The sequence below is a fragment of the Dama dama genome, chromosome 20 (genome assembly GCF_033118175.1).
Source record: "Dama dama isolate Ldn47 chromosome 20, ASM3311817v1, whole genome shotgun sequence".
NCBI lineage: Eukaryota > Metazoa > Chordata > Mammalia > Artiodactyla > Cervidae > Dama > Dama dama.
In genome coordinates, this window is record NC_083700.1 from 111,642,666 (window position 1) to 111,668,146 (window position 25,481).

General features: G+C 55.0%; 1 protein-coding gene across 3 annotated transcripts in view; it reads left to right on the forward strand.

Annotated features, from left to right (window-relative positions):
• The first annotated feature begins 280 nt into the window (after positions 1 to 280).
• AGAP1 (ArfGAP with GTPase domain, ankyrin repeat and PH domain 1) overlaps positions 281 to 25,481 on the forward strand; it is a 577,143-nt gene continuing 551,942 nt past the window's right edge. For all 3 annotated transcript variants that reach the window (XM_061122533.1, XM_061122535.1, XM_061122534.1), the window contains exon 1: positions 281 to 480. In XM_061122533.1, the coding sequence (XP_060978516.1) occupies positions 318 to 480 (163 nt within the window). In that variant the 5' untranslated portion in view covers positions 281 to 317. The remainder of the gene's footprint in view (positions 481 to 25,481) is intronic.

The window sequence follows — 25,481 nt, forward strand, 5'->3', positions numbered from 1 at the left end:
TCGAGCGTCCTCCGGGGGCCGGCCGCGCCTGCCGCGGCGCGCTCCATGGGGGCCCGCTGACCCGGGGCGCCGGGGCCCGCTCGCTCGCCCGCCCGCCCGGGCGCGCGTCCCGGCCATGAACTGAGTCGGCGGGCCGGCCCCGCGCCTGCTCCGCCCGCTCCTTTCTTCTCGCGCCTCCTCCGCCCGCCGCCCGGCGGGCCCGGCTCCCCGGGGGCTGCGGCGCCCGGGGCTCGGCGGCCCGCGGGCCCCGGGGCGCGGGGCGGCGGCGGCGGCGGCGGCGGCGGGGGGCGCGCGGCTCCGGGCGCGGCGCCTGCACCATGAACTACCAGCAGCAGCTGGCCAACTCGGCTGCCATCCGGGCCGAGATCCAGCGCTTCGAGTCGGTCCACCCCAACATCTACTCCATCTACGAGCTGTTGGAGCGCGTGGAGGAGCCGGTGCTGCAGAACCAAATCCGGGAGCACGTCATCGCCATCGAAGGTGAGGGCCGGGCCGCCGCGGGGCTTCTGGAGGGCGGGTGCGCGCGCGCGCGAGCGTGTGTGTGCGTGCGTGTGTACACACGCGCCGGGCCATGGCACGGGGCTGCCCCACCGAGTGGGCACTGCGGTGCTTCTCACCCCGCAAGACCGGGCGAGAGCAGAGGGGGAGGCCGAGAGGGCCGGCGAGCGCGCCGCCAGAGATGGATCGCTGGCGATAATGTGCTAATGGGCTGTGGAGTCTCCGCTGAGAAAGTGACTCTGTGCGGCCGTGTCCTGGGCCAACCGAGTGACCCGGCCCAGCCGTAAGCCCCCGGGCCGGCCGGAGCGGTTGGCGCCCCCGGACCGTGTGACAGGTTATCAGGCTGGGGCCGAGCGTCTTGCTGGACGTTGAAGAGGTCTTTGGAGAAGTGCTGCTGCTGGGGGCGAGGCTCTGGCTGGCGGGTCTCCTCCGCAGGGTAGGGCCAACCCCTTTGGTGTGTTTGCCCATTTCGGGGGCACAGTGGAGGCAACGGAACTTAGCCCCAGCGGAGAGCCAGCCCCGGCTGCTGGCAGCATCGCAGGTCCGACCCACCTGTCCCTGCGCAGAGTCTGGTTTCCTCTACAGAGTGTTTTCTACCGACATCCTGGATCAGATCAGAAGAGCGCTCCCTGGGAGGGGGTGGGGGGGGGTGTCACTTTCACACGCCTGGCACTGGGATGTCACCCACGCTTCCTGCGAGTCAGGCGAGGCAGAGGTCCTCAGGAGAGGTGCCGCGGACTTCTGCCTCTCTGGGGCCTGTGTTTTCTCTGGATCCCTGTGGTTCTTATGTCTCTGCTATTGGGCTTCCAGTTTATCCCCTTGCTTCCCCCCTCTCATTGCCGTTGGCCAGTGATGGTAAAAGGTCTGAAGGGTGGGTTGTCCATAACATAGAATTGTCCCAAGGAAGAGCCCCTCTGGTCACCGTTGAGGAGCGCTGAGGATGTTCTGAGGCCTGGCCAGGAGTGTGTCCAAAGCCCAGCTTAGGCATTGCCCAGCTCTGGTTCATCTGTAAGCAGGGGGCATCGGCCTGGCCGGGGGGCAGTCTTGCCAGGGCACTGTTCCGCCTGAATGGCTCACCCCAGAGTGGCTGGGCTTGATGCCTGGCCCGTTAGATGGAGAAGGTGGTGTCGATGCCCTTGGCATCTGGTGGCCCCACGGACTTGAACCGCATCCCAGCCCTGCTGCCCGATCGGCGTCCTGTCTCCATAGGGGACTTGCTAATTCCGGGAAGGATCTGGACCGTGCTCCAGCCTTCTGTGGGCCTGGCTGTCAGAGCACCTGCCGCCCCGCTGGCAATTTAAGATGCTTCCAGATTCCTCGAGAGGCAGAGGCTCCCGTGTGCCTCTGGCAGGACTTGTGGGAGGCCTGGGGGACCAGTGCAGGGCTGCTGATGCTGGGCGAGCGGGCAGGAATGTCCCTTCAGGGTCTGGGCTCCGGCGCGGTGGCCACTCATGTGAAAGGCTCCCTGCTCCTCTCTCTCTCCTGGCAGCATCCACGGGAGTCTGATGAAACTCTCAGAAAGCTGATCCCGAGTGCTGGATGCAGCTGGCCGAGAGTGCCTAGTCTCCATGCAAAGACCTCATTGGAGCATCCTTCCTGCTGCCTCGGGTCCATTTCCCATCTTGAAGCCCAGCTCTGGGGTCTCAGGCACTCCCCACGCACCAGTCTGACTTTCTAGCAAGAGGATGTGATTTCATTCTTCTTTTTTGAAAAAAAAAAACAAAAAACAAAAATCCGTGTGGTTCCTTGATGATGGTTTCTGGTAGCTCGATGTCTGTCTGCCTGTACTCTCTGAGATTTTAAGCTCCTTCTTGGCTGGAAGCCTTGTCGTTTGTTGATGAGACTCAGAATCAGTGATGAATCCTGCTTGGGACTTTGACAAGGCTATTATTTTTTCTGTTAAAAGAAAAAGGAATGTCTATATTGTGTCAGGGCTGTGGTTTATTTAATGAGGCTTTAAGAACCATTCAGATATGCCTCCCTTCTTTGCGTTACTAACAAGGATCGCACCTTTCATTTGTACAGAAGAACTTTAGTAAGGATGCTCTTATATTCACAAGCTCGTTGTGTGGCAGTCCTGACCCTGTGGGAGAATGTGGGCCAGCTTCATTTTATAGAGGATGGAGCTTCAGGGAAGGTTAATGACCTCCTGAACATTTGACTGAGGTCAGAGGTGAGTCTGAACCAAAGGATCCTTGGAAACCAAGTCTGCAGGCTCCCCCCCTGCCTTCCCAGCCACCTTCCGCCGCTCCTACTAATGAAATCTCGTTGTTACAATGAACTGTTCCCCCACTCCGTGCCAGTTTTACACTTGATCTTAGCCAAAAGGCCGAGAACTGATGTGCCAGTTTTAAGATGCAGTTGTGATTTCTATCTGTGCCATTGATATCTTGGAAGTCGAGAAGATTGCTCAATTGTGGCAGGACGACATTTTTCCTGTGACAAGAGAAGTACGCAGAAGCAGTTTTCTGTGGTTGTGTAGGGCATGGGTCATGGGTTCTTCCCTCACCCCGGGTTGGGGAGCATGGCCCTGGGGTATGCAAACTGCGGATGCGTTTGTCAGAGCTCTGTGCCGGAGCATCCCTGTAGCCCCGCAGCTCCGGAGCATCCCAGTAGCCCCGAGGAACACACATCTGCCCCTGCCTGTGAACGTGGCAGGGGAGGATGGTACTGTGGCAAAATGTACACCTCCTAGAATTTTGAAGTATATGCGCGTCATAGTCAGTCATTTAAGAATCGCTTGTCACAATGAACAGAGATCATCTGCATTTTAGAGGATATCCAGCCTGGCTTTATCTTCTGTCTCTGTGTGTAGATGCACAGAATTGGAGTCAGATTCACAAAACTACTTGATTGGCACAGTGTGAGCGCTTTTCCATGTTATGAAAAATTTTGAAGATAACGATTTTTCACCTTGGCATAACATTCCAGCATTTGACTGTGCCATAATTTACAGAAACGTTTCCTGTTTTCTGGCATCTTGAAGCATTTTTGCTGTGGAAGAGAGGAGCAGGCTCGTCGAAGGGCAGGAAGTTTCTGCTCGTGCTTGTTTCAAAGTGATTCCCAGAGAGTCTGGATTGGAAAATCTCTTAATGATGGACCAAATTGTATAGATTTTAGTTGAAAGGGCTTACCGAGAATCCCAATTCTGAGCGGGTCTGTGACCCTGTTTGAAGGCACGGGACGTGTGATTTAATTCTTAGTCTTGTTTTGAAACATTGCTGCCGCTAAGTCACTTCAGTCGTGTCCGACTGTGTGCAGCCCCATAGATGGCAGCCCACCAGGCTCCTCCGTCCCTGGGATTCTCCAGGCAAGAACACTGGAGTGGGTTGCCGTTCACCTTGCCAAAAAAGAAGAAAGTGTTTTTTCAAATATTTGCTTAAGAGAGATTTACTTTTTTCCTCCAGTATCTGGAGTCTTAAGGAGGCATTGCCCTCCATTCTCAGATTTACCCCATCAGTTTTCTGGGGTGTCCCCCAGGTGTGGCCAGCACCCCAGGTGTTCTCAATACCTGGACGTGAGCTGGGACCAGCTGTCTCCAGGGTGAGCAGCCTGCCTAGGGTCCCTGCTCCAGTTCTTCCTTAAAAAGCACATCTGGAGTTGATGGGGTTGAGGTAAACACATCAGCTGCCTTTCTTGTTAGATAAAAAAGCTTGCTCTTCTTGCATGGGTAAAGCCTCTATTAGCAATTGCATGTTGTAATTCAGCTTGCCAGCAGTGGAACAGCGATGAGGATGGCAACCCAGCCAGCTTATTCAGCTGGGCCATGGCTGAGCCTCTAACTGGTCTCATGTCTCCACACCCACCAGGCAGCAGCTCAGGGGGAACCGAGTGCCCTGCTGGCCCCATTGGTGGTTTGTGTGGCTTCCTCTGAGGGTTTGGAAAAGTCCCGGTGTTCGACGGGAGAACTCTGCTTGGCATCCCAGGTCAGGGCACCCCCGGGGGTTTTCAAGGGCTGAGCTTCGGCATGTGGGGGACCTGGGAAGATGGGGCAGGGGCCCCCCCCTTCCTTCCACGATGCAGCCGCTCCATTGAGCATCGTGTACAGCAGAGAGCTGAGTGCTCGACCTGTGTGTCTCCACCCATCTTATGATGATCCCGTGATGTCGATGCCACCTTTGAAGCCCAGAGGGCTTCCCTCATAGCTCAGTTGGTAAAGAATCCGCCTGCAATGCAGGAGATCCTGGTTTGATTCTTGGGTCAGGAAGATCCCCTGGAGAAGGGATAGACTACCCACTCCAGGATTCTTGGGCTTTCCTGGTGGCTCCGCTGGTAAAGAATCCACCTGCAATGTGGGAGACCTGGGTTCGATCCCTGGGTTGGGATGATCTACTGGAGAAGGGAAAGGCTACCCACTCCAGTATTCTGGCCTGGAGAATTCCACAGACTGTATAGTCCATGGGGTCGCAAAGAGTTGGACACAACTGAGCGACTTCTGCTCTTCACTTTGAGGGCCAGAAAGGGTGGGAAACTTGCTTGAAAGAAATGAGCAGGGCTGGTCAACCTCAATGCTGACTCTCCAGCCCTTTCTGAGTGAGCGACGGAACTCCTGATGACTCACAGTTCCCCCAAGTCGAATGTACAAACCATCCGCGCCTCTGTCCCCCTTTATCCAAGAGAAGAAGGGCTTGCGGACGCTGCCAGTAGCTGGAGGTCTTATGTTCTCTGTGAAGTTGCTTACCTCGGCAAAACTGTGGTAAGAGTCTGTTTTCCTATGGAAATTTATTTAATCTGGTTGTTGCAGGATTAGGGAGCAAATACCTTCTCCCTGCCTTAAGATGAGCATAATTCTTCGACACTATTGACTGTATTCATAATATTTCAGGCTTCATCAAAGTTGTAACTATGGGGATTTATGGTTATTGATATGAGTATCACAGTCTCCTCCTTAAAATTAATTCTCAGGTGGTTGTTTGTCCCTTCCGGATTAAATTTCATACCTTAGTGGCTTCTGACCCTTCCAGAATCCAGGCATCCCTTCCACCTGGCTGAAGTGAGCGTGTTCCTGGCCTCTCCCAGGCTCTCTGCCCCAGCTCCCTGCACAAAGCTCATCTCCTTACTCCAGTCCAGCCTGAGGACTGGGGGCTCTTTGGGGAAATCAAGTGATGCACGTTTTTATCTCCTCAGCGATGCTGTGTATCGTGTCTGGCTCTTGGAGGATGTCCAGGAATTGTCAAGGGTGTGACTTGGAGGAGGGACTCAGGTTTTCTCTGGCTTTTGGGTCCTCTTGCTCTTCACTGGTGATCTGACCGGTGTTGATCGTGCAGAGAGGGTGTTCTGAAACTTGTCACGAGAGCACAGATGGTTGGACTGGGGTGCTTTGGGGTCAGGGGGTGGTGGTTAACTTGGGTGTGGTGTTTGGGTGGCAATGAGATTTTTTTCTAGTGCATATAGGGGAAGAGAAAGATTTGCTTGATGAAGCCTGGCAACTTTTTCATCCCAACTGTCTGCAGAAGGGTGGTGCTTTTTCTGCTGGTGTATGTGAGTTTCAGGTGTTGAGTCTGTGTCATTGATAGGGACGAATGACTGACAGGTCTGCGTGGCTAACAGTGTAGTATCTTCAGTGGAACGTTGAGAGTTTTGGTTCTTGAAGTTCAGTGTGCAGTCAGATCACATGGAGGGCTTGGGAAAGCAGAGTTGCTAGTTCTGTAGGTTTGGAGCAGGCCAGAGAGCGTGCTGTGGACAAGTTTCCAGAGGATGATGGCTTGGCGGTCCAGGGACCGCACTTTGAGAAGCATGGTCAGGAAGGGGAGGGCAGTCCAGCGGTGGACCGGGCACCTTCCATGGGCATCGCTCTCAAACAGTGGAGGGCGTGTCGCCTCATCCTCATTGCTCCTGGTGACTCAGCTTAAACACAGTGGAGGAGGGATGGAAGCCCAGCTTTGAATGGGTTCAAGTCCAGGTTCACTTCGCCTCCACGATGATGCTGATCCTAAGTGCCCTGCAAGGAACGTGGTGGGTGGAGGATGGGCATCGCCGAGGGCGGGCCTTCCCCTTTGGCTTATGGTAAAGAATCCACCTGCAGTGCAGGAGACACAAGCGACTGGAAGCTCCCCTGGAGGAGGGCATGGCAACCCGCTACAGTATTCTTGCCTGGAGAATCCCATGGACAGAGGAGCCTGGTGGGCTGCAAGAAGTTGGAAACGACTTGGCGACTAAACCACACGCTCCTTAGTCCCTGAGGGATGGTAGACCAGAAGTCCCTGAAACTCCTGGGGTTCCCTGGAGTTCCCTTCCTGTCTTGTGATGGTGGAATTTTAGGGAAATCTCCTGCATGTTTAAGTGAGGTTCTTCCGTATTCACTTATTATGATAATTTGGCAGGTGATACGTCCTTGTGTTTGTTGTTTTGCTGCTAGAAGAGCGTTTCCCTAAGAAGGAGAGCTATGTGTTATTAGCAGCTTAGGAGGGCTGTTGGGGGGCCCTGGAGGAAGTGACTCCGGAGGGAGCTGCAGCCTCCACGCGGAGCCTGGGGCCCTGTTTACTGCCGCCTCTGTTTCTTGTCCAAAGCTGACTTTTTATTTTGTTGAGGCTGAAATCCCCTGTTCTGCAACCTTTGTTTTTCCTGCGTGCCCTGCAGGTGTTTATCGTTGGTGAGTCTCTCTAGGGCTGTTTTAACTACTGTTTTGGTCCTGTCTCTTGTTTCTCAACGTTCAAGCAAACCCCTGTCCCGTGCCGCCCACCCCCGGCCCCACACTCCGGATTCTTTGAGGCCTAAGTGATTGAGTTTGGCAAAGCGGATCAGGCTTAGTTATTTTTAAAATCCAGGGTTCGGGGCTCTGATCGGGTGCTTAGCCACATAATTCCTCCCCTCTGTTAAGTACCTCGCTCTGAGAAGGAACACGCACCCTACAGATGTTTGTCTCTAATCTCTGCAGGATCTGTGATTGTCCTGGGGTCTGAGCACTGGGCCTCCTCCATGCCACGTCCTTCCGGGAGCTCGGGGCCTCTGAGGGCCAAGGGGGACTTTCAGTCTCCTGTCTTGTGGGGTGGGAAGCCTGCACATGGGGCTGCAGGGATGACCTGTCCAGGGGCAGGGCCGGCATTGTGATGGGTCCCGTCCCTCCCCTCTGCCTCTGCTCATGACTGACCCAGGCGAGGAGGGGCTTACTTGCACCTGGGAGTTAAGGGGAGAGGGAGAGAAGATACCAGTGCCGGCAGAAGAGGTCTGTTAATGGACCCTTAGAGTAACCAGCCAAATAGCTGTCTGTGTGCGAGGTTGGGACATTTTCCATAAAGAGCAGACTAAATATAGGCTGGAGGGTGGGGCCCAGGGCCTGAGCTTGAGGGGGAGGGGGGCTGTCATCACTCCCATTTTGTTTCTCCCACTGGTAATCAGCCGGAACAGGTGGCCACCCTGAGCTCTCCGGGAACAGATTGGTGTGTCTGTTTAGCCAGGGGCTCATTTGCAGTTCTCACACTTCTCTCGCTGTTTGGTTCGGATTGTCTTTTTTGGGCTGCAGTGTTGGAGTGTTTGCGCACTGTTTCTACACAAGCAACTGTGTCATCTTAAAAACTGCTCGCACTGTCTGCTTGTCATTAGCATCGTGCTTCTTCGAAGCTGCCTTTTTTTTTTTTTTGAAAGGGTGGGAAACACTTTTCATGGTTCTGGGAGAAGAATTCCAAATAATTACTGGCCGTGTTCACAAACGATTTGTGTTTGGTCTTAGAAATGTCAACATCCAGCAGGCTCTTGCAAATAGAACCATGTTGCTTTCCAGCTTAGCATGCAAAGCTCCCGTTAACAGATTCTCAGACAATAGTCTTAAAGAGGGTGCAGGATCTTTTAGGAAGTGGATGTAGTCTTAACTCAATGAGTTTTTAGTAAATATGGACACACTATACCAGGTCTTCTGAGGATACTTGAAGGAGTTAGAAAAATTTTTTTTTCATGAGTGCCTGCACCAAAACAAGGCACCCTTCGCTTCCTGAGTTTATTCGTTCACATTCTCCACGTGATTGCTGCTGCTGCAGGAGTTGGTGTTACAGATGCAGTGACCGCGGGCACGCTTTTATAATGAGATAAATAGAAGTGGGTCCAGAGAGAGTGGAGTGGGCTGGCATTCTGCTGTTTATGTTTCCAGGGATCCTTGTCTGGAGGGGAAGATTGGCCCATTTTCCAGGGAGGGCACTTCCGTAGGCCAGCCCGCCTGCCCGCCCGCCCTTCACTGCGGTTTCTATGGATCTGGGTGCTGCTGTGAGCAGTGACTCGGTCTCCTCCTATCCTGACACTTCTCCTCTTAGTTCAAGCTAGTGAACCTGGTCTCAGACCAACAGACAGTTGTTTCAGTTATACTTTGGACCGTCAAGCCTGGATCTCCGATTTTCTGTATATGATTGTACTGTTTAGAGTTTGGGGTTGGAGGGATTGAGACCACTTTAGACGTGGTAGTTTTTGGGGACTCTTTTTTGGGGGGGGGTGGGCATAGGACGTAGATGCCCAGGTCCTAAGGGAGGGTGTTTTCACAAACTGACCACATGGGTACGTCCCGCATCCGGATCAGAAAAGCGAAGTTGGCTAGTGCAGGGTGAGACTCCACTGTGTTGTGTGTGGTTGGAGGTGGCTGCTTCTGCTGATCAGCTGCTCTCCCAGCCATGGGCATGTGGGTGGCTTCCTGTTTGGGGCCGTGGGAACAGGCCTGCCTATCAGAACACCTGATAGAGGGCACCTTTGGTTCCCTGTTCCTGGTGGGGCTGTTAGTGTCCTGTTAGCCCTTCTCCCAGGTCAGCGAAGCTGCTCCTGAACCCACTCTGTTGGTGGCCCTGCCTGGAGGAGCCTTTCTTTGCAGCTCAGGGTTTGCATCGCAGACCTCGGGATGGTGGCTGCCTCCTGCCTGCCTCCCTCCCTTGCCTTTCCAGGTGTTTGTCCAGAAACAGTCAAGTGCCTGATATGTTTCCGGCGCTGTCTCAGATGTTGAGATTTTAGAGTTAGGGTTGTCAATGGGCTCTTCATTCCTGGTTGGGGCAATAATTGCAGCTTTATATACGGAGCAGTGAGGTGCAACCCTTCAGCAGGAAATGGTTTCCTTGAAAATGCAGAGCAACCCCTGGGGTCCCGGCGGCTCTCCCTGCCTCTTGCTTGACCTCAGTGGTCAGTGGGGGCTCTCTTGGCTGAGTCTAGACCCGCCCCCCTCCCAATCCATCTCACACCCTGGTGCCTGGTGCCCATGTTGCTATCTGAAGGGAAACCCCTTCTGCAACTCTGGGTTCAAACTGATCTGCGGTCTGAGTGGTTACATATTAGCTCTCTTCAGTCTCTGCTGTTTGTTGCAATTATGTGGAGACACAAAAGGAAAAAAAGCTAAGTATTGCCAGCTCTCTGTTACTCTCAAGGAGTTCTTTTCTTTGCTCCTCTGTGTCCTGAGAGCTGCCCTGCACCCCCCCCCCCCCCCCCCCCCCGCTCCGACCCCCAAAAGGCCACACTCAACCGAAGAAGCATGTAAGGACCCGGGGGCTGGAAAGAGAGGGGCGTGTGCCTTGTGAAGTCTCCGGTGGCGGTACCAATGCAAATATTTATTCTGAGGGATGGGAGTGGAGAGGGCCAGGCTTCCCCTCATTTTGTTCAGCAAGCGTGGGAAGTGGCCTGTGTGAGGAGTCCGGGAGGTGAGATGCTATGGCGTGCGGACTGTGGGCAGGGCGCTGTCTTTTGCTTCTGGGGTGCAGGCAGACGGGTGCCCCCCGAGTGCCTCTTCAAGGGCAGTGGGAACTAGCCCAGGAGGCCCCACCAGTGCAGACTGGGGTACACAGATGGGAGCAGTGGGGTTACAGGACAGGGAGGCTGGCGGGAAACGGGCAGAGGGCTGAGGCTCCCCGGGCGGGTGGCTTGTAGGAATGGACCATCCAGAACCCCATCTCTGCAGCCGGCGGGGACCTGGGGAGGAGGGGCTGGTGGGAAGATGAAGAAGAGCCTCGTGAGCCCCAGAGAGCAGGCTGGGAGCGCTTTTATTTATTGTGCCGTGGGAAACTACTGATTATGGATTTCCGTTTGGAGAAGGTGGGGGGGCGGTGATGCTTGGGGCTTGCTAGGCAGAACAGAAGCGAGGCGGTGGCCGCGATGGTGGTGGGGGAGTGGCCGGCAGGTTCAGAACTGGGCTGCTGTGAGGGAAGGTGGGGCCGGGCAGGGGAGCAGGGAGGGAAACAGATGTGCCCCCTGAAAGAAGAGGCAGGTGCAGGTGCGAAGGGGCCTGTGACTCGCCAGATGGACAGAGCGAGGTCTGACCCCGGGAACGCAGGAGTGGGCCCGTGTTGGGGCAGGAGGGTTCTACCTCCAGATGCCCTGAAGGACCCGGGGTTTGGGTAGGAGGGGTGCTCAGCCACCAGGAGTGGTTCCCCAGGCACTGAGATTTGGAGAGGAAGCACCCAGCCCCTGCAGGGGGGGCTCCGATGGATGGTTTTGGGAGTCACCCTGCCTGTCACCCCGGCTGGGGGGCGGGCATCTGGACTTCACGGGCCATCAGTTCCCCCTCTGCAGATTCTTCGGTGGGTGTCAGGGGCACGACAGCCCCTGGGGAGTGTCTCTCTCCAGGGACTGAATTGTTTCCCGGGGTTTGTGGGGGGGAAACCTGTGCAGTTGAGCCTGGGCCGCAGTGGCCGCTCAGGTCCTGTTCACCCCACCGGTTAGTCTCCTGGACGGGTGTCCCCATCCCAGAGCGCAGGTCACTTGTCACTCCGCTGGTGCCTCTGTCTCCTTCTATGACTCAGCCTGTCAGGTGTTTATCTTTTCACTCGGTGGCTCGAGTCCATAGACAGGAAGAGGCCACGTGCAGGCAGTGCAGAGGCAAGCAGGCCGCTTGTTGTGTGAGTCAGGGCGGGCACGGGCCTCAGGCTGCATGTGCAGTGGGCTGGGAAGGCTGAACGGGGCTCCTGGTGAAGTGAAGTCGCTCAGTTGCATCTGACTCTTTGCAACCCCATGGACTGTAGCACACGAGGCTCCTCTGTTTATGGGATTCTCCAGGCAAGGGTACTGGAGTGGGTTGCTATTTCCTTCTCCAGGGGATCTTCCCGACCCAGGGATTGAACCCAGGTCTCCCGCATTGCAGGCAGACTCTTTACCGTCTTTGCCACAGTGGAAGCCAGGAGCTCCTGGAGGAAGCCGTATTTGAGCCCCGGAAAATGGGAAGCTTATGCCACTGGGGATGGGTGGGGTAGGGTGGGGTGGGGTGAGGAGCAGTCATTGACAGGACACCTTGGCCTCTCAGCTCCCAAGGAGGCCTTGGAAAACTCATCTCTGCCCAAAGAAATCTCCGTGTCTTCACACAGAAACTTTTTTTTTTCCCCCACTTAAAAAAATTTCCATTTTACACAGGTTTCTCAATTTGGACTTGCTTTTTTGATCATCTTATATTGGGGCATAAGAAAATTATTTGTCTCTTTCTGCCTACTGCCTAAATCTAGAATTTCCCCCTCAAATATCCCAAACCCCAAGTGCTTTCGCTCAACTCACTTGGCAGGAGAATCTTGCAGTGGGGGGCAGTTGGGTCATGTGCTTCTAAGAGTCGTGGCAACCTTGCCTGGCCCGTGAGCAGGGTCTGGACCTGTGGGAGTGCTGCTTTTCTGAGAGTGGCTCAGAGTTCTAGACTTTGACTTCGGAGCCTGTGTGTTTGTTTTTTTTTTTTCTAGAATTCGAACTTCTGCTTCTGGTGGGGTATGCAGGTTGAGGGGGACACGCTCAGGATTTTCGGTTTCCAGATCACCTGCTTGGAGATTAAAGAATCTCTGGGTGGTCTGGAACGGTGGGACCCTGCGCTCACTGCTGGAGACACCTGGGCGCTTGGTGTGGCTCGGGGCATGGCAAGGGAGACCCCGCACCTGAGTCTGCAGAGCCCTGACCCCCTGGGTGGGCTGTGGGCACCCCCTCTGGGTGTCTGTCCCACAGCCTGGGGTCTGGGATTTGTGTGAACAAGACATTTGCTCTTGAGAGAGATGAAAGTCATGTTAACAAGTCAGGGAAGATCTCTTTTCCTCAGCATGTTGTATTGAAAAGTTTCAAACCTATGGAAGAGTTGAAAGAATGTTCAGGGTGAAGTCTTACATACCCATCACTTTGCTTCTCTGCTTGCTTTGTATATCTCTCTATCCAGAGGATGACCATTCAGCTGTTACTTGTAACAGAACGCAGAGCTTTCCTAGGCTAGTTCCACGTTGGTTTGGAATCCAGAGGATTTCTGGAAGCAGTACCATCTGGATGTTGTGGTGTCAGGTTCCAGGTGCGGTGCGGACACAGCAGGGACAAGGTACTTGTTACTTGTGCATCAAATACGAAGTCCCTTGGATTGCAGGGAGATCCAACCAGTCCATCCTAAAGAAAATCAGCCCTGAATATTCACTGGAGGGACTGATGCTGAAGCTGAAGCTCCAGTCCTTTGGCCACCTGATGCGAAGAGCTGACTCACTGGAAAAGACCCTGATGCTGGAAAAGATTGAGGGCAGGAGGAGAAGGGGACAACAGAGGGTGAGATGGTTGGATGGCATCACCGACTCCATGGGTGTGACTGAGCAAACTCCAGGGTACAGTGAAGGACAGGGAAGCCTGCTGTGCTGCAGTCCATGTTGTCGCAGAGATCAGACACGACTGGGCGACTGGACAATGGCAACAAAATATGAGGTATCTTCTGCTGGAGCAGTTGGCTGAACTTGTGTTTTGGAAGCATGGTTTTTGTTGTTAATCTTTTAATTTATGTTTTGTTTTATTGAAGTATAGTTGATTTACAGTGTTGTCTAAATTTCGGGTATACAGCACAGTGGTTCATTTACACATGTACATGTATATTCTTTTTCATATCTTTTTTCCTTATAGATTATTAGAAAATATTGAGTGTAGTTCCCTGTGCTATACAGTGGCTCCTTGTTGGTTTTCTGTTTTATATAGAGTAGTTTCTGTTGTTAATCTTGATACAGTTCAGCCTTGAACCCAAAGGGAAACTTCGGATTGAGCTCTGACTTGAATCCTGTGTCCAACCACGTGTGTGTTTGGGAGGGCAGCCCCTCCTTGGGCCGTGGTGGTTTTCGCTGAGGGGATGGCCTGCCATCCTCTGTGTCCAGGGCTTTGTTTTTCGGAGCAGCCCGTGACTTGCTGTGGAGCACGGGCACTTTCTTGTTGGGTTGTGTTACACCGTGAGCACCTCCTGGAAGCAGAGTGACGTGCAGGGTCACAGCCTCGAAGGCCTTGTCACGACATCTGGGGGTGCGCGGTGTGCAGGGCAGCAGGAGGAACCCCATCCGTGAGGACAGCCTTCAGCATCTCTCCCTGGCTCTCCCGAGTCGGCCAGGAGAGCGGAAGCAGGTGTGGAGCTGTCCCGAATCCTGATGGCACAGCAGTGTCATTGTGAGCACATGGTCAGTGCTGCAGGTGTGAGTAATGCACCTCTGTGTGTGTGTGTGTGCACGCACGCATGCGTGTGCGTGCGCAAGTGTGCATGGCCTGTGTGGTGGGTGTCTAGTTCAACTCTCCTCACCTCTGCGCTTTAAGAGTTCCGGGCACATCCCAGGCTGAACTGGGAGCAGAATGGCCCTGTGGTTTCTGACTTAGCAGTGTTAATTACAGTGTTAATTACAGAACCTGATTAGGCCCTGAGTTCCTGTTCCCCCGACTGGGGCCACGTGCGGCGTGTCTTCTGGGCTGCCCTTGATCCAGCAATGACCTCACCGAGGGCCAGCCATCCCAGCCTCCTCCTCCTTGTCTGACCCCCTGCAGCTTTCTCCACATCCTGCCCAGAGCTGGCCTGTGACCACACGGCCTTTCCAGGAATTGAGTCAGCGTATTCCTTCCCTGTATCGTCTCTCAGCATCTTTCCTCCACCTCCTTTTTTGTTTTTTTTTTTCCTTTTTGGGACGTGCTGGGAGGCTTGTGGTGGGATCACAGTTCCCCGACCAGGGATGGATCCCAGGTCCTCGACAGCAAGAGCACGTGGAGTCCTAACGTCTAGACCCCCAGGGAAGTCCCTCTCGACGTCTTCCCTACAGCCGCTATCTCCACAGCACGGGCTGACTCCACGATGCCCTTAGGTTGGGCCGGCCCATCAGGCTTTGCTCTCCCCTGACTTGGGATTTCAGGCCGTCTTAGCCCACCGCCCTGCCTTTGCTTCCAAACCAGACTTCTGTATGCTGAGCCTGTGGGGTCTCAAATACCCAGCCAGAGCCCCGGCTTCTAATCTCCACTTTGTCACCCTCATCTTTTCAGAGTCCAGGCAGGCTTTTTAGGGAGGGGGACTCACTGCAGGATGAATCTCAGTAGTCACTTCTTCACTTGTCGCTCGTCTGGGTGGGGGTGACCTTCCACGCACCCCGAGTGTCCGCCCTTTCCTCCCCCTTCCCGTCTCACTTGCTCATGGGGATCGCCTCTCGCTGCAAAGCGGGAGGAAGCGTAATAGTCCACCATGTCACCTGCTGATGGGATGGGGGTCCTCTTGTTCCTACAGTTTAGGTTAAAAAGAATGCCCAGTCTCCCTCGCACATTTTCACGGTGGAAGGAGATTTCAGATGTCTTGCTTGTCCATGTCAACAACAGGCTACCAGAATTCTTATGGCTTGGCTTCCTCTACATATTAAAAAGCCACTTGTAGGGACTTCCCTGGTGGCTCAGTGGTAAAGAATCCACCTGCCAATGCGGGAGAGCTGGATTCGATCCCTGGTCCAGGAAGATCCCACGTGCCACGGAGCACCCAAGCCCGTGTGTGACAACCGCTGAGCCTGTACTCTGGAGCCTGGGAGACACAACTAGAAGGTGGCCTCCACTTACCCCAACTAGAGAAAGCCTGCATGCAGCAGCAAAGACCCCAGTGCAACCAGAGACAAATGAAATCATGTGTTAAAAAGAAAATGCCACTTGTGTGTGACTTTACCTTAAATGGGGAGGTCACCCCACTCGCCCTTGTAGCCAAGCTCCCCGTTGGCCCCCCGTCTCCTCCCGGTATGTCTCTCATAGAAACGTAATGTGATGTATAATTACATTTGTGAGTGTGGTATTTGTGTGGGTGTGTTAGCGTGTCTTTTCCTGAGAGGACAGGAGCATGTGGTCTAGTTCTGTTTTGTTCCCAGAGTCACCCCTGGCAGCCTTGGCAATCACTGGTTAGACACAAGGGTTGTCTCAATGCGGGTTCGTGTCTTGAAGCCTTGGAACAGGACTCTCCAGCCTGCTGTGACCGCACGTTGATTGTTCAGCAGCCGCTGCCTGAGAATCCTGGAGGAAGACACTGTGCACAAGCCAATCGCAGCGACTTTTCCAGAAACTTGTGTCTGGAAGATCCATTTTCCATAGTTACTGTTACATCGGCTGTTGTTACGTAACTCCTTCTAGATTCAGATACAGGGATTTTTTTTTTTAAAGCCTGGGTTCCAGTATTGGGGAAAAAAAACAAACAACCCATGACTTAAAGAGTGATGACTTTGAGATTGCCTTTTTGGAGCTTGCCGGAAATAAAACTTTTCATCAGAAACTTAAGTTTATTTGTGAGTTTCTCTCTCGGCTTGAAGCCGTCTTGTTGCCAGGACCGTTCTTGGTTAGGAGCCGGGAGGAGCTGCATCCGCGCGAGCGGGGTCCCCGAGACTTGAAGGCCCTCGAAGGCCCAGCGCCTCCTGTGTTTTCTGCGACCGAAGCCCATGTGGTCCTCTTTCTGCTTCTCTCACTGTGCAGAGAGGGGCAGGAGACGGGGCTGGCGGCCGACCCGGGCGCAGTGGAGAGAGACCCCCCAACCCTGGCCGTCCGCTCGGTTGTCTGCTGTGTGTGTTACGATCCCTGCTGTTTAGGTTCCGGCCCTTCCTCTGAGTTTGCAAGGGAGCAGCGTCCCGCCGAGTCTTCTAAAGCTCCTCTCCCCCGAGAACCCAGGCTGCGCTTGTGCCAGGCCGACCCGCTTGGAGCCGAGCCCTTTCCCAGAACTTCCTGCTCTTCCGTTGGGGGACCATTTGCAATCACGCGTGGTCCTCTCTGGGCCTGGCTCCTGTGCCTGGAAAGCCTCCCGGGGGGAGGCAGCTGTCTGGGATCTGTCACTTAGGCAGTGGACGGCCAGGCTCACACCCAGGCCAGCTGGCCTGAAGTCCGCAGCTCCTCCCCCACCCCCCCACCTCATCCTGCCCCAACGGCTCCATTTCAGACTCTAGTTATGGATTAGTTTTGGGGGGACAGAGGACGTCAACAGGTACTTAAAAATGCCCTGCACAGCAAGGATGGTCAGGAGAAGCCGGCACAGGGCGGTAGATGCTCGGCGGGCGTCCAGGTGGAGGCGTCTGGCTCAGCCTGCAGACCTGGGGCGCAGCTCTGCTCCGGAGTGGCTTTGCCTTGTAAGGGACACCATTGCCCGGATTCCTCCCTGACAGCCGTGCCTGCTCTGGATTCCAGAAATTTCTATGAAACATCCATGAGCACCCTCCTGGCTTCTCCTCTTTCCCTTCCTTAATAAAATCCATCCTAGCACCACCTGTTCATTGCATGGGGGACCCCCCCCTGTTGAGGACTTAACATGCTGTGTGTCCTTTAGGACAGAGGTGGTCCAAATGCCCATTTTATAGTCCAGGAGCCTGAGGCCTGGGGTTTAAAGCTTTGCCCCAAATGCATCTACACCTAAAGGTGGCTGAGTCCAGATTCGAACTTGGGACTCACACATGAACACTGCCTGCTCCCTCCCTTTATGATTTTTTTTTAAGTTAAAAAAGTTTTTTTTAACTAATTAGGTTGTGCCGGGTCTTATTTGCAGCGCACAGAATCTTTAGTGTGACACCGAACTCTTAGTTGGGGCATGTGGGATCTAGTTCCCTGGCCAGGGCTTGAGCCCTGGCCCCCTGCATTGAGAGTCCAGCGTCTTAGCCACTGGACCACCTCAGGGAAGTTCTGCGACGTTTTAATGATGCAGAAAGGAAACCTCTCAGACCCTCCCAAGTTCTGTACGGGGCTGGGGGTTCCCCCTGGTCTCTGTGTGTCTCCCGCAAGTGCTGTCTTCCCACCGTGGGTCCAGGGAACACCGTACCTGCCAGCCTGCTTTTACCCCGTTGCTATGGTTGGTGGCAGGGACCACGCTGGGAGGACATGCAGCTCCAGCTGGCAGCCTGTGGTGACAAGTTCCCAGGCGGGAGGAGGGAGAGATTCCAAACAGCATGGTTATGAAGATTCCACCGGAGTTCACAAGATCTGAGACACCTTGATTCCAGGCTGCTTGAAACTATAGCTCTTAAATTTAAGGCACCCGAATTATGTGACATTTTAACAATCCAGATGCTGGTGAGCCGTTCATTTTCTTGTTGCTCAGTTGCTGAGTTGTGTCCGTCTCTGCAATCCCGTGGACACTCCAGGCTTCCCTGTCCTTCACTGTCTCTCGGAGCTTGCTCAAAGTCATATCCATTGAGTCAGTGATGCCATCCAACCATCTCATCCTCTGCTTTCCCCTTCTCCTCCTGCCCTCAATCTCTCCCAGCATCAGGGTCTTTTCCAGTGAGTCGGCTCTTCGCATCAGATTGGCCAAAGTATTCGAGCTTCAGCTTTAGCGTTAGTCCTTCCAATGAACATTCAGGACTGATTTCCTTTATGACTGAATGGTTTGATCTCCTTGCAGTCCAAGGGGCTCTCAAGAGTCTTCTCCAACACCACAGTTCGAAAGCATCAATTCTTCAGCCCTCAGCCTTCTTTGTGGTCCAACTCTCACATCCATACCTGACTACTGGAAAAACCATAGCTTTGACTAGATGGACCTTTGTCGGCAGTTCATTTTGAACATGTGCCAATAGAAGTTGCTTTTTCTCTGAGCTATAATTAACTTAATAGGGAGGAACTGATGCCCCCAAAAGGCAGTGTGATTGGCCTGAGGTCACCCAGAGCCAGGTTGCAGAGCCGGAAGCGGCCAAGTCCAGTGCTCGCCCAGTGGTGGTTTGTGGGGGAGCGGGCCAGATTTCCGTGTGGGGCTCGACCCAGGATCTGCCTTCCATGGTGGGCGTGGTCAGCGGCTCAGATGGCTCCGTCCCTCTTTCAGAGAGAGGCGGGCACTGGGGCAGGAAGCTGGTGGCTCACCCGGGCTTGTCCAGTAGTTGCCTTCGCCAGGCCGGCGGTTCTCGGAGTTCCGTCCAGTGCGTGCTGTCCGCAGCGTCCCTTCCGGGGGCCTTGGGTGCCGGCTGCATTCTTGTTCGGTTCTAGGCCAGACTCGCGTGCAGGCGTGGCTTAGTCCTGCTTCCCCATCTGTGCTGGGGCAGACCGGGGTGGGGCGGTGGGCCGGGTCCCTGGGTGCTGGGGAAGGAGTGGGAAGCACAGGTGGTGGCCATGCCCCCATCCTCTTGGCATCCTCCCAGCAGGTGTGGGGCGGGGTGGAGGGAGTGTAGTTCTGTTACTGAGAGTCCCCACCTGCTTGGGCAGGACTTACCTGTAAGGTCGTGTGCCCCCATGGGATGGAACAGTTACTCTCAGAGGTGGATTTTATAGCTGCAGTGCTCCTTCTGCATTTCTTTTGTTCCACCGCTTTATAGACCTACAATTTCTATAAGAGAAACTGCACACACCAAAAGGCTTGCATTTGAGGAGTGCTGACAGACCTCCCCGGAACTACCCTCAAGATGCTGGGTGTTCTCACCTCCCGAGGCATTGCCCCAGCCGCCCCCCCAACCCCACCCCATCTGCTCACACGGGTCACCTGTCTGTCACTGTGGATTTGTCTGCACTTTCTAGAATTTAGCAGAAAGGGAATCACACCCTGGTGGAACCTTTCTTCACCCAGCTTTGTTCACTCAGCATCAGGATTTTGAGATCCGTCCTAGTCGAGTGCATCAGTCATGTGGTCTTCTTTTTATTGCTGAATCGTATTCCACGGTTTGCACTTACCACTGCTTATCCTGTTGTTGGATCTTGATTGAGCTGTTTCCAGTGTTTGGCTCTTACAAATAAGCTGCTGTGAACGCTCACGTACGCTTCTTCCTGGGGGCATGCATGTTCGTTTCTCTTGGGTAAATACCTAGCGGTGGAGTGGGTGGGAGATACGGTGGGAGCACAGTTAAACTTTAAAAACGCTTCCAAGCTGTTCCCAGATCAGCTGCTGTCTTCTGCCCTCGCACCGGGAGTCAGCGCGTGTTCTCCAGGGTCAGGTCGGTAGGCTCTTTGAGGACCACACCTGTCCTTGGGGAAGAGGATGTCTTCTGGGTTGGGAGGTATCTTGCACTTTGTGACCCCTGACCCCCATTTCTCTCCAAAATGCTAGTGTGTGGCTAAGATCTGTGGTGCTGAATGAAGGGAGGGGGCACATTTAGCCCACAGAGGACATTTGGCAATGTCTGCAGGACTTTTTTTGGTGGCCCCACCTCTGGGGAGGCAGGCGTGAGCATCGCCTGGTGGGTGGTGCATGGGGTGGCTGCATGGGGTGGCTAGAAGCTCAGTCGTGCTGGGCTGAGGTCCACTGGCCCGACCTCTGCGGCTCCTGCCAGCCTCCGATCTTCCGTGCGCAGCTCTGTGCTGGCCAGGGGTCACCCTGGCACACGCTGCTTTTTCAGGTGGGCATGCCCGGTGGGGTGCATGGGCCTGCAGGCTCACTGGGATCAAGCACTTTGCAGCTGGGGAGGCTGGCCTTGTCCGCCTACTGATGACCCTCTCCGGATGTGGGCGGGGATCTGCGAGCGCCCGCCCCGCTGGGAAGCCTCCTCCCGGAAGTCTTCTAGGAAACGGGCTCCCGGGTGAGGATGTTCCTGTCTCTCCTGCCCCTCCTCCAACTGCTTGAGTAGGCAGATTCCATCCAGCGCTTTATGACTAACCTCCTGGCAGCCTGAGCTCAGGGCGGGCTTAACGAACTCCTTTGATTATTAACCTTTGCTTGGCTCAGGGAAATTACTCTCTTGTCCTCTGGCCAAGAGTAAACCTCCTGGAAACTTCGCTATGAGAATCTTTTTGACAACTCTGCATTCTGGAGAGTTCCCTTGGCAGTTCTTTTCCTTGGAGGGGTGGGGAGAAGACTCCGTATACTTTCCTCCAGTCATGGGTTTTGCTTCTAAGAAGCTTTCCATATATGTGTTCTTGGTGGGGCTCTGTGTGTGTGTGTGTGTGTGTGTGTGTGTGTGTGTGTATCGGGGCTGATGACAGCCCTTGTCCACTTCAGCTGTCACGTCCTCCTCTGTCAGCAAAGTGCTGTGAGCTGACTTACCTGCTCGGGAGTTCCGGTGTTATTCTTTCTTTTTTCTTTTTTACTTTGGAGGGATAATAGCAGGGTGGGAAATGCCTTTTCGGTTTTTTTTTTTGGACACAGGAATAAGAAAATAATCCCTGCACTTCCTTCCTTGTTTCTGCCTCACTTTCTCTCTTGGTAAGTGTCTCCTGTGTGCCTATAGCTGGACTGAGATCTCTGAACAGGAAGTTGACCCTGACCTCTGAACTGAAAGTAGACCTTGACTTCTGACCTGGAAGCAGACCCTAATGTCTTTGGGGGTCCCAGGACTGCCCGGCAGCCCCATGACCCCTCGAGGGCCACGTTTAACTTCTGCAGCAGCCGGAGAACCTGCCCTTGGCTTCCGTCTCCAGGAAATGAAAAGGTTCATGAGGGAGAATATTACCAGGTGCCTGGGATGTTGTCAGAAGTGGCGCTGTGTGTTCCTCAGAGCAGGGGGGCCTGGCTGGTCCAGGCCCCTCTGTGGAGCTGGGGTTCTGGTCCCTGGTGGTGCTTGGAGTCCGGCCTTCCAGGTCTGCCCAGGGTCGTTCCACAGGCCAGGCTGCGTCAGGTTAGGCCACGTCCCTGCAAGTCTGGTTTACAGTCTGCTTGAGCCTGTTCATGCTTTTCTAGTTCAAAGCGTGGTTTCACGAGCTTCTCCTTGACACCAGACTGTGTTAAAGGGTTGAGATCGTGAAATTGGAGGACACAGCCTCAGTGGTCTATGCCCTGCCCGGGGGCTTCCCTCTCGTTCAGGAGCCGCTGTGTGCTCCTGCAGGTTTGTAAGGCAGGCCCACCTTTCCCCGCGTTGCCCTAAACCTTCTCTCTTCCCTCCCCGCGCCTGTCCTGGCTGGTTGGCCCCAGCCCGGGGCCTGGCCGTGGGGCTAGAGGCCTTGAGGGCAGAGGTCCTCTGATGGCAGGAGGCCTAGGGTCACCCAGACCACGTGTGAGCCCTGGGCCTGCCGGAGGCGCTGAGCCAGGAGCTGGGGGGTGGGCCCGGGATGCTGCTGCTTTGACAGGTTCCCGGGGTGCCCCTGCCACCGCCCGATGGCACCCCGGGGGCTGCTGCTGCACGTGACCCAGTCCTGGTGTCGGGATACAAGGCAAGGTGAGTCCCCATGGCCCTGGGCCTTGTAGGTGGGCGGGGGGCCCAGCGGAGTCAAGAAGCAAACCGGTGTGGGTTTGTTGTTGTGGGACACCCCGAGTTTGCACGCTGTCGCCCGCCTTTCTTAGTTAAAAAGCCAAAAGGCCCGACAACATAACAGACCCTCCCCCCCACAGTAAACCTGCTGGCAAACTACCGAGCTCTTCCATATAACTGATGACTTCATGGGTTTCAGGTTTTCACCGTGTGATAACCCCTAGGAGGCTGCCGAGATGCATTCGGGTCCACTTCACAGGTCGCGTGCTGTCCCCAGTCTCTGATGAGTACGCAGGCAACATGTATTTATATTGACGTGGTGCAGGAGGACGGCCCTTCCCAGACTCCCTCGGTGCAGGCAGGCCTGTCTCCGCTTCTGTGCTCAGATGGCCCAGGAACTTCGATGTGGTAATTCGTGTTTGACAGCTTAGCTCACCCATAAATAGATTTCCAAAACAAATCTGGCCAGGCCTTGCCCCGCTTAAAAGCCTTTAATGGCTCACCAGGGCTTTCAGAATGAAGGCGGAATTCCTGGCCTCACCCTGCCCTGAGCCTTTTAGAACAAGTCCTGGGGTAAGTGAAGAAAGGAAAGTGGAGTTGCTTCCCTTAGCATCCGGGGCCCTTGGCCATGGGCCTACCGGCCCCGGCCCCTCTCTGCGGGTACCTCCTCTGCAGAGAGTTCCCTGGGGGCCACCTTTTCATCTCGGGCTCTGCTTCAGGCCCTGATGGTCCAGGTTCTGGCCTCGGGCAGGCGTGTGCCTCCTCTTTTCCTAACCCAGTTGACGTCCTCACTGTTCAGCTTGTGTCAGGAGAAGGCAGTGGCACCCCACTCCAGTACTCTTGCCTGGAAAATCCCATGGACGGAGAAGCCTGGTAGGCTGCAGTCCATGGGGTCGCTAAGAGTTGGACATGACCGAGCGACGTCACTTTCACGCATTGGAGAAGGAAATGGCAACCCACTCCAGTGTTCTTGCCTGGAGAATCCCAGGGATGGCGGGGCCTGGTGGGCTGCCGTCTATGGGGTCGCACAGAGTCGGACACGACTGAAGCGACTTAGCAGCAGCAGCAGCAGCAGTGTTCCCTGGAGGATATTCGGACGTCTCCTGGCTGTGGCGCCAGGCAGGCAGCCTGTGCTCTGAGCCCTGATCGTGCCCACCCACACCCCCAAGTCTCTCCCCGGCGTGGGCTCCAGGTGCTCGGGGACCTCACAGACCAGACCCCAGTGTCCCACGCAGGACCCGCTGTGTGGCTGTAGCTCCGTGGAGCTTGACTGCATGAGCGGGGAAGGACCAGGCTCCTGATGGCGCCTTCCCTGGAGTGAGGCCATGTGTGGCTCTGGGGAACCCCCCTGCTGAGCACAGAGGCAAGGCTGACGTGCCCCGGAGAGGAGGCCTGCAGCCCTAGTAACCTGTCGCGAGGCGGGTACCCAGGACTTGCAGTTACCGGCTGCCGTTCTGGGATGACCTTCAGAGTTTAGGGCACTAAAAAGGCTCCTGAATTCAGGCAGTCTTTGCCCTCAGCAGGTGGCCTTTGCCTTTGAGAATAGAATTTTTCTCCTCCTTTTAGCTGGGGAGCCTGGTAAATTGGTCTGTTTGGGTTCTTGGTTGAAAACGTCAGAATCCCATTCTAGCAGATTCCAGCAGATGAATTTACCAGAAAGATGGCGAGGGTGGGGGGGGGTGTGTGTGTGGTTTGATTCTGAGCCTGGGCAGCCAGCCTGCGAACCAGGCCTGGTGATGGACTGAACCAGGGCCCCTGAGAGGGTCCAGGGAACAGGCTTTTTTTCTTTTCCCTTAAAATTTTTGGCCCCACCCTCTGGCTTGTGGGACCTTGGGTTTCCTGACTAGGGATCAAACCCACGCCCCCTCCATTGGAAGGTGGAGTTTTAACCACTGGGCTCGTGGGATGGTCCCAGTACAGCAGTGTCTCTTAAGTCTTCATGGAAGTGAGATGCTTTCCAGAGTTGGGGTGGCTGAGTGACAAGGGACTCAGCCTGCGGGTGCAGGGAGGGGTCGCTGAGCTGAGTGTGGGCTCCCATGGTGACAGATGGTTGGGCTGCCTCAGTGCTCTGGGTCCCCCCTCCCTCCGCCCCGGACTTGGCTGCTTCTCCCTCGGACCAGGTGGTTCCCGCGGGCACACATCGCCTGGGCTTCCTTCCTGGCCCGGCCTTACACTTGTATCCTCTGTGTCTTCCTGTCCCTCTGGGCCGTTGGCACCCCAGCTGCATGCATGCCTGGCAGTAATAAACGCCCTGTGAATGCTTGGGGGAGGAACCCTTCCTGACTGTTCCACTCTGCGCTCCAGGCCTGGGAATAAAGCAGAAGTGCTGTGTTCTTCCTTTCCTTCTCTCATACCCAGCACATTCTCATTTGAACCTCCTCTCTGGCCTTCCCTGGTGGCTCAGGCAGTAAAAAAAAATCCACCTGCAATGCGGGAGACCTGGGTTCGATCCCTGGATTGGGAAGATCCCCTGGAGGAGGGCCTGGCTACCCACTCCATTATTCTTGCCTGGAGAATCCCCATGGACAGAGGAGCCTGGTGGGCTGCAGTCTGTGGGGCCACAAGACTCAGACGTGACTGAGTGACTGAGCAGACGCTGGCATTTTCTGCTCCGTCGTGTAACTATTGACTGGGTGGGACATATGCTACACGCATATACATATGCACAAACTCTCAGAGGAGAGTCTTTGAGTGGTGGCTGACCCTCCTCTTTCTCTCTGTGTGCCCTTGGGGAAGCTGTTTGAAATCCTGAGCCTCTGCCTGCTCCTCCTTTTCTTGGAGGAAGTGGGCGTCCAGCCTCCTCCCCGCCCCGTCTCAGCTCAGACGGAGGTCTGCTGAGTGGACACGCATTCACTGGGCCCCCAGGAGACTGCAGGTCTTCTCCATGTCCTGAAGGTCAGCAGTGCGGATCCTCAGCTGGCAAGGGTGCACCGCGGGGGGCGATCCCCCGCCAGCCGCGTCTCTGCAGGGGGAGTCACCCTCCCTGATGCGGCTGACCCAGGAGCCGGCCACTCAGCTGCTGTTGATGGACGGATGCAGGCAGAAGCATCCTTGGTCCTGCAGGGTAAGATCTGATTGCCTGGGGACACTGGGGCCAATTGGAAGGACTTGTGTCAGGGTCCATCTGCAGGGCTGTCCTAACAAGCCATCACAGACTGGGAGGCTTAGGAGATGGACGTTGATCATCTCGCAGCTTTGAGGCCAGAAGTGTGAGATCAGGGTGTTGGCCGGGTTGGTTTCTCCCGAGGCCTCTCTCCTTGGTGTAATTGTGGATGGACACCTCTTTCCCTGTGTCTCCATGTAGCCTTTTCTGTGCCCACGTCCTGGTGTCTCTCTCTTACGAGGACGCCAGTCCTGTTGGATTGATGACCTTGTTTACCCCTGTTTATTTCCTTGAAGGCCTCATCTGCAAATACAGCCACACTCGGGGGGTCGGGCTTCAACATAGGAATTGGGAGGTGGTGGTGGTGGACACGGGTCAGTCCATAACGGTGTCCTGCCCTGCCCTGGCCTCCCCCGACTTACCCGTATGTGGTACCCGAGGATTTGTTGTTTCTACAGCATCACAGGGCTTTCATTATGCACTCAGATCAGGCAGGTCTCTGATACTGCAGGTGTGGGGTCAGCCAGTCCTTGACCCTAAAGTGAGCGAGACCAGAAGCCAGTGACTTTCCCAACTCGAACACAGCTATGTGTTTTATTTATTATAACTTATTCTTATAATGTCATTACTTCTTTGATAAT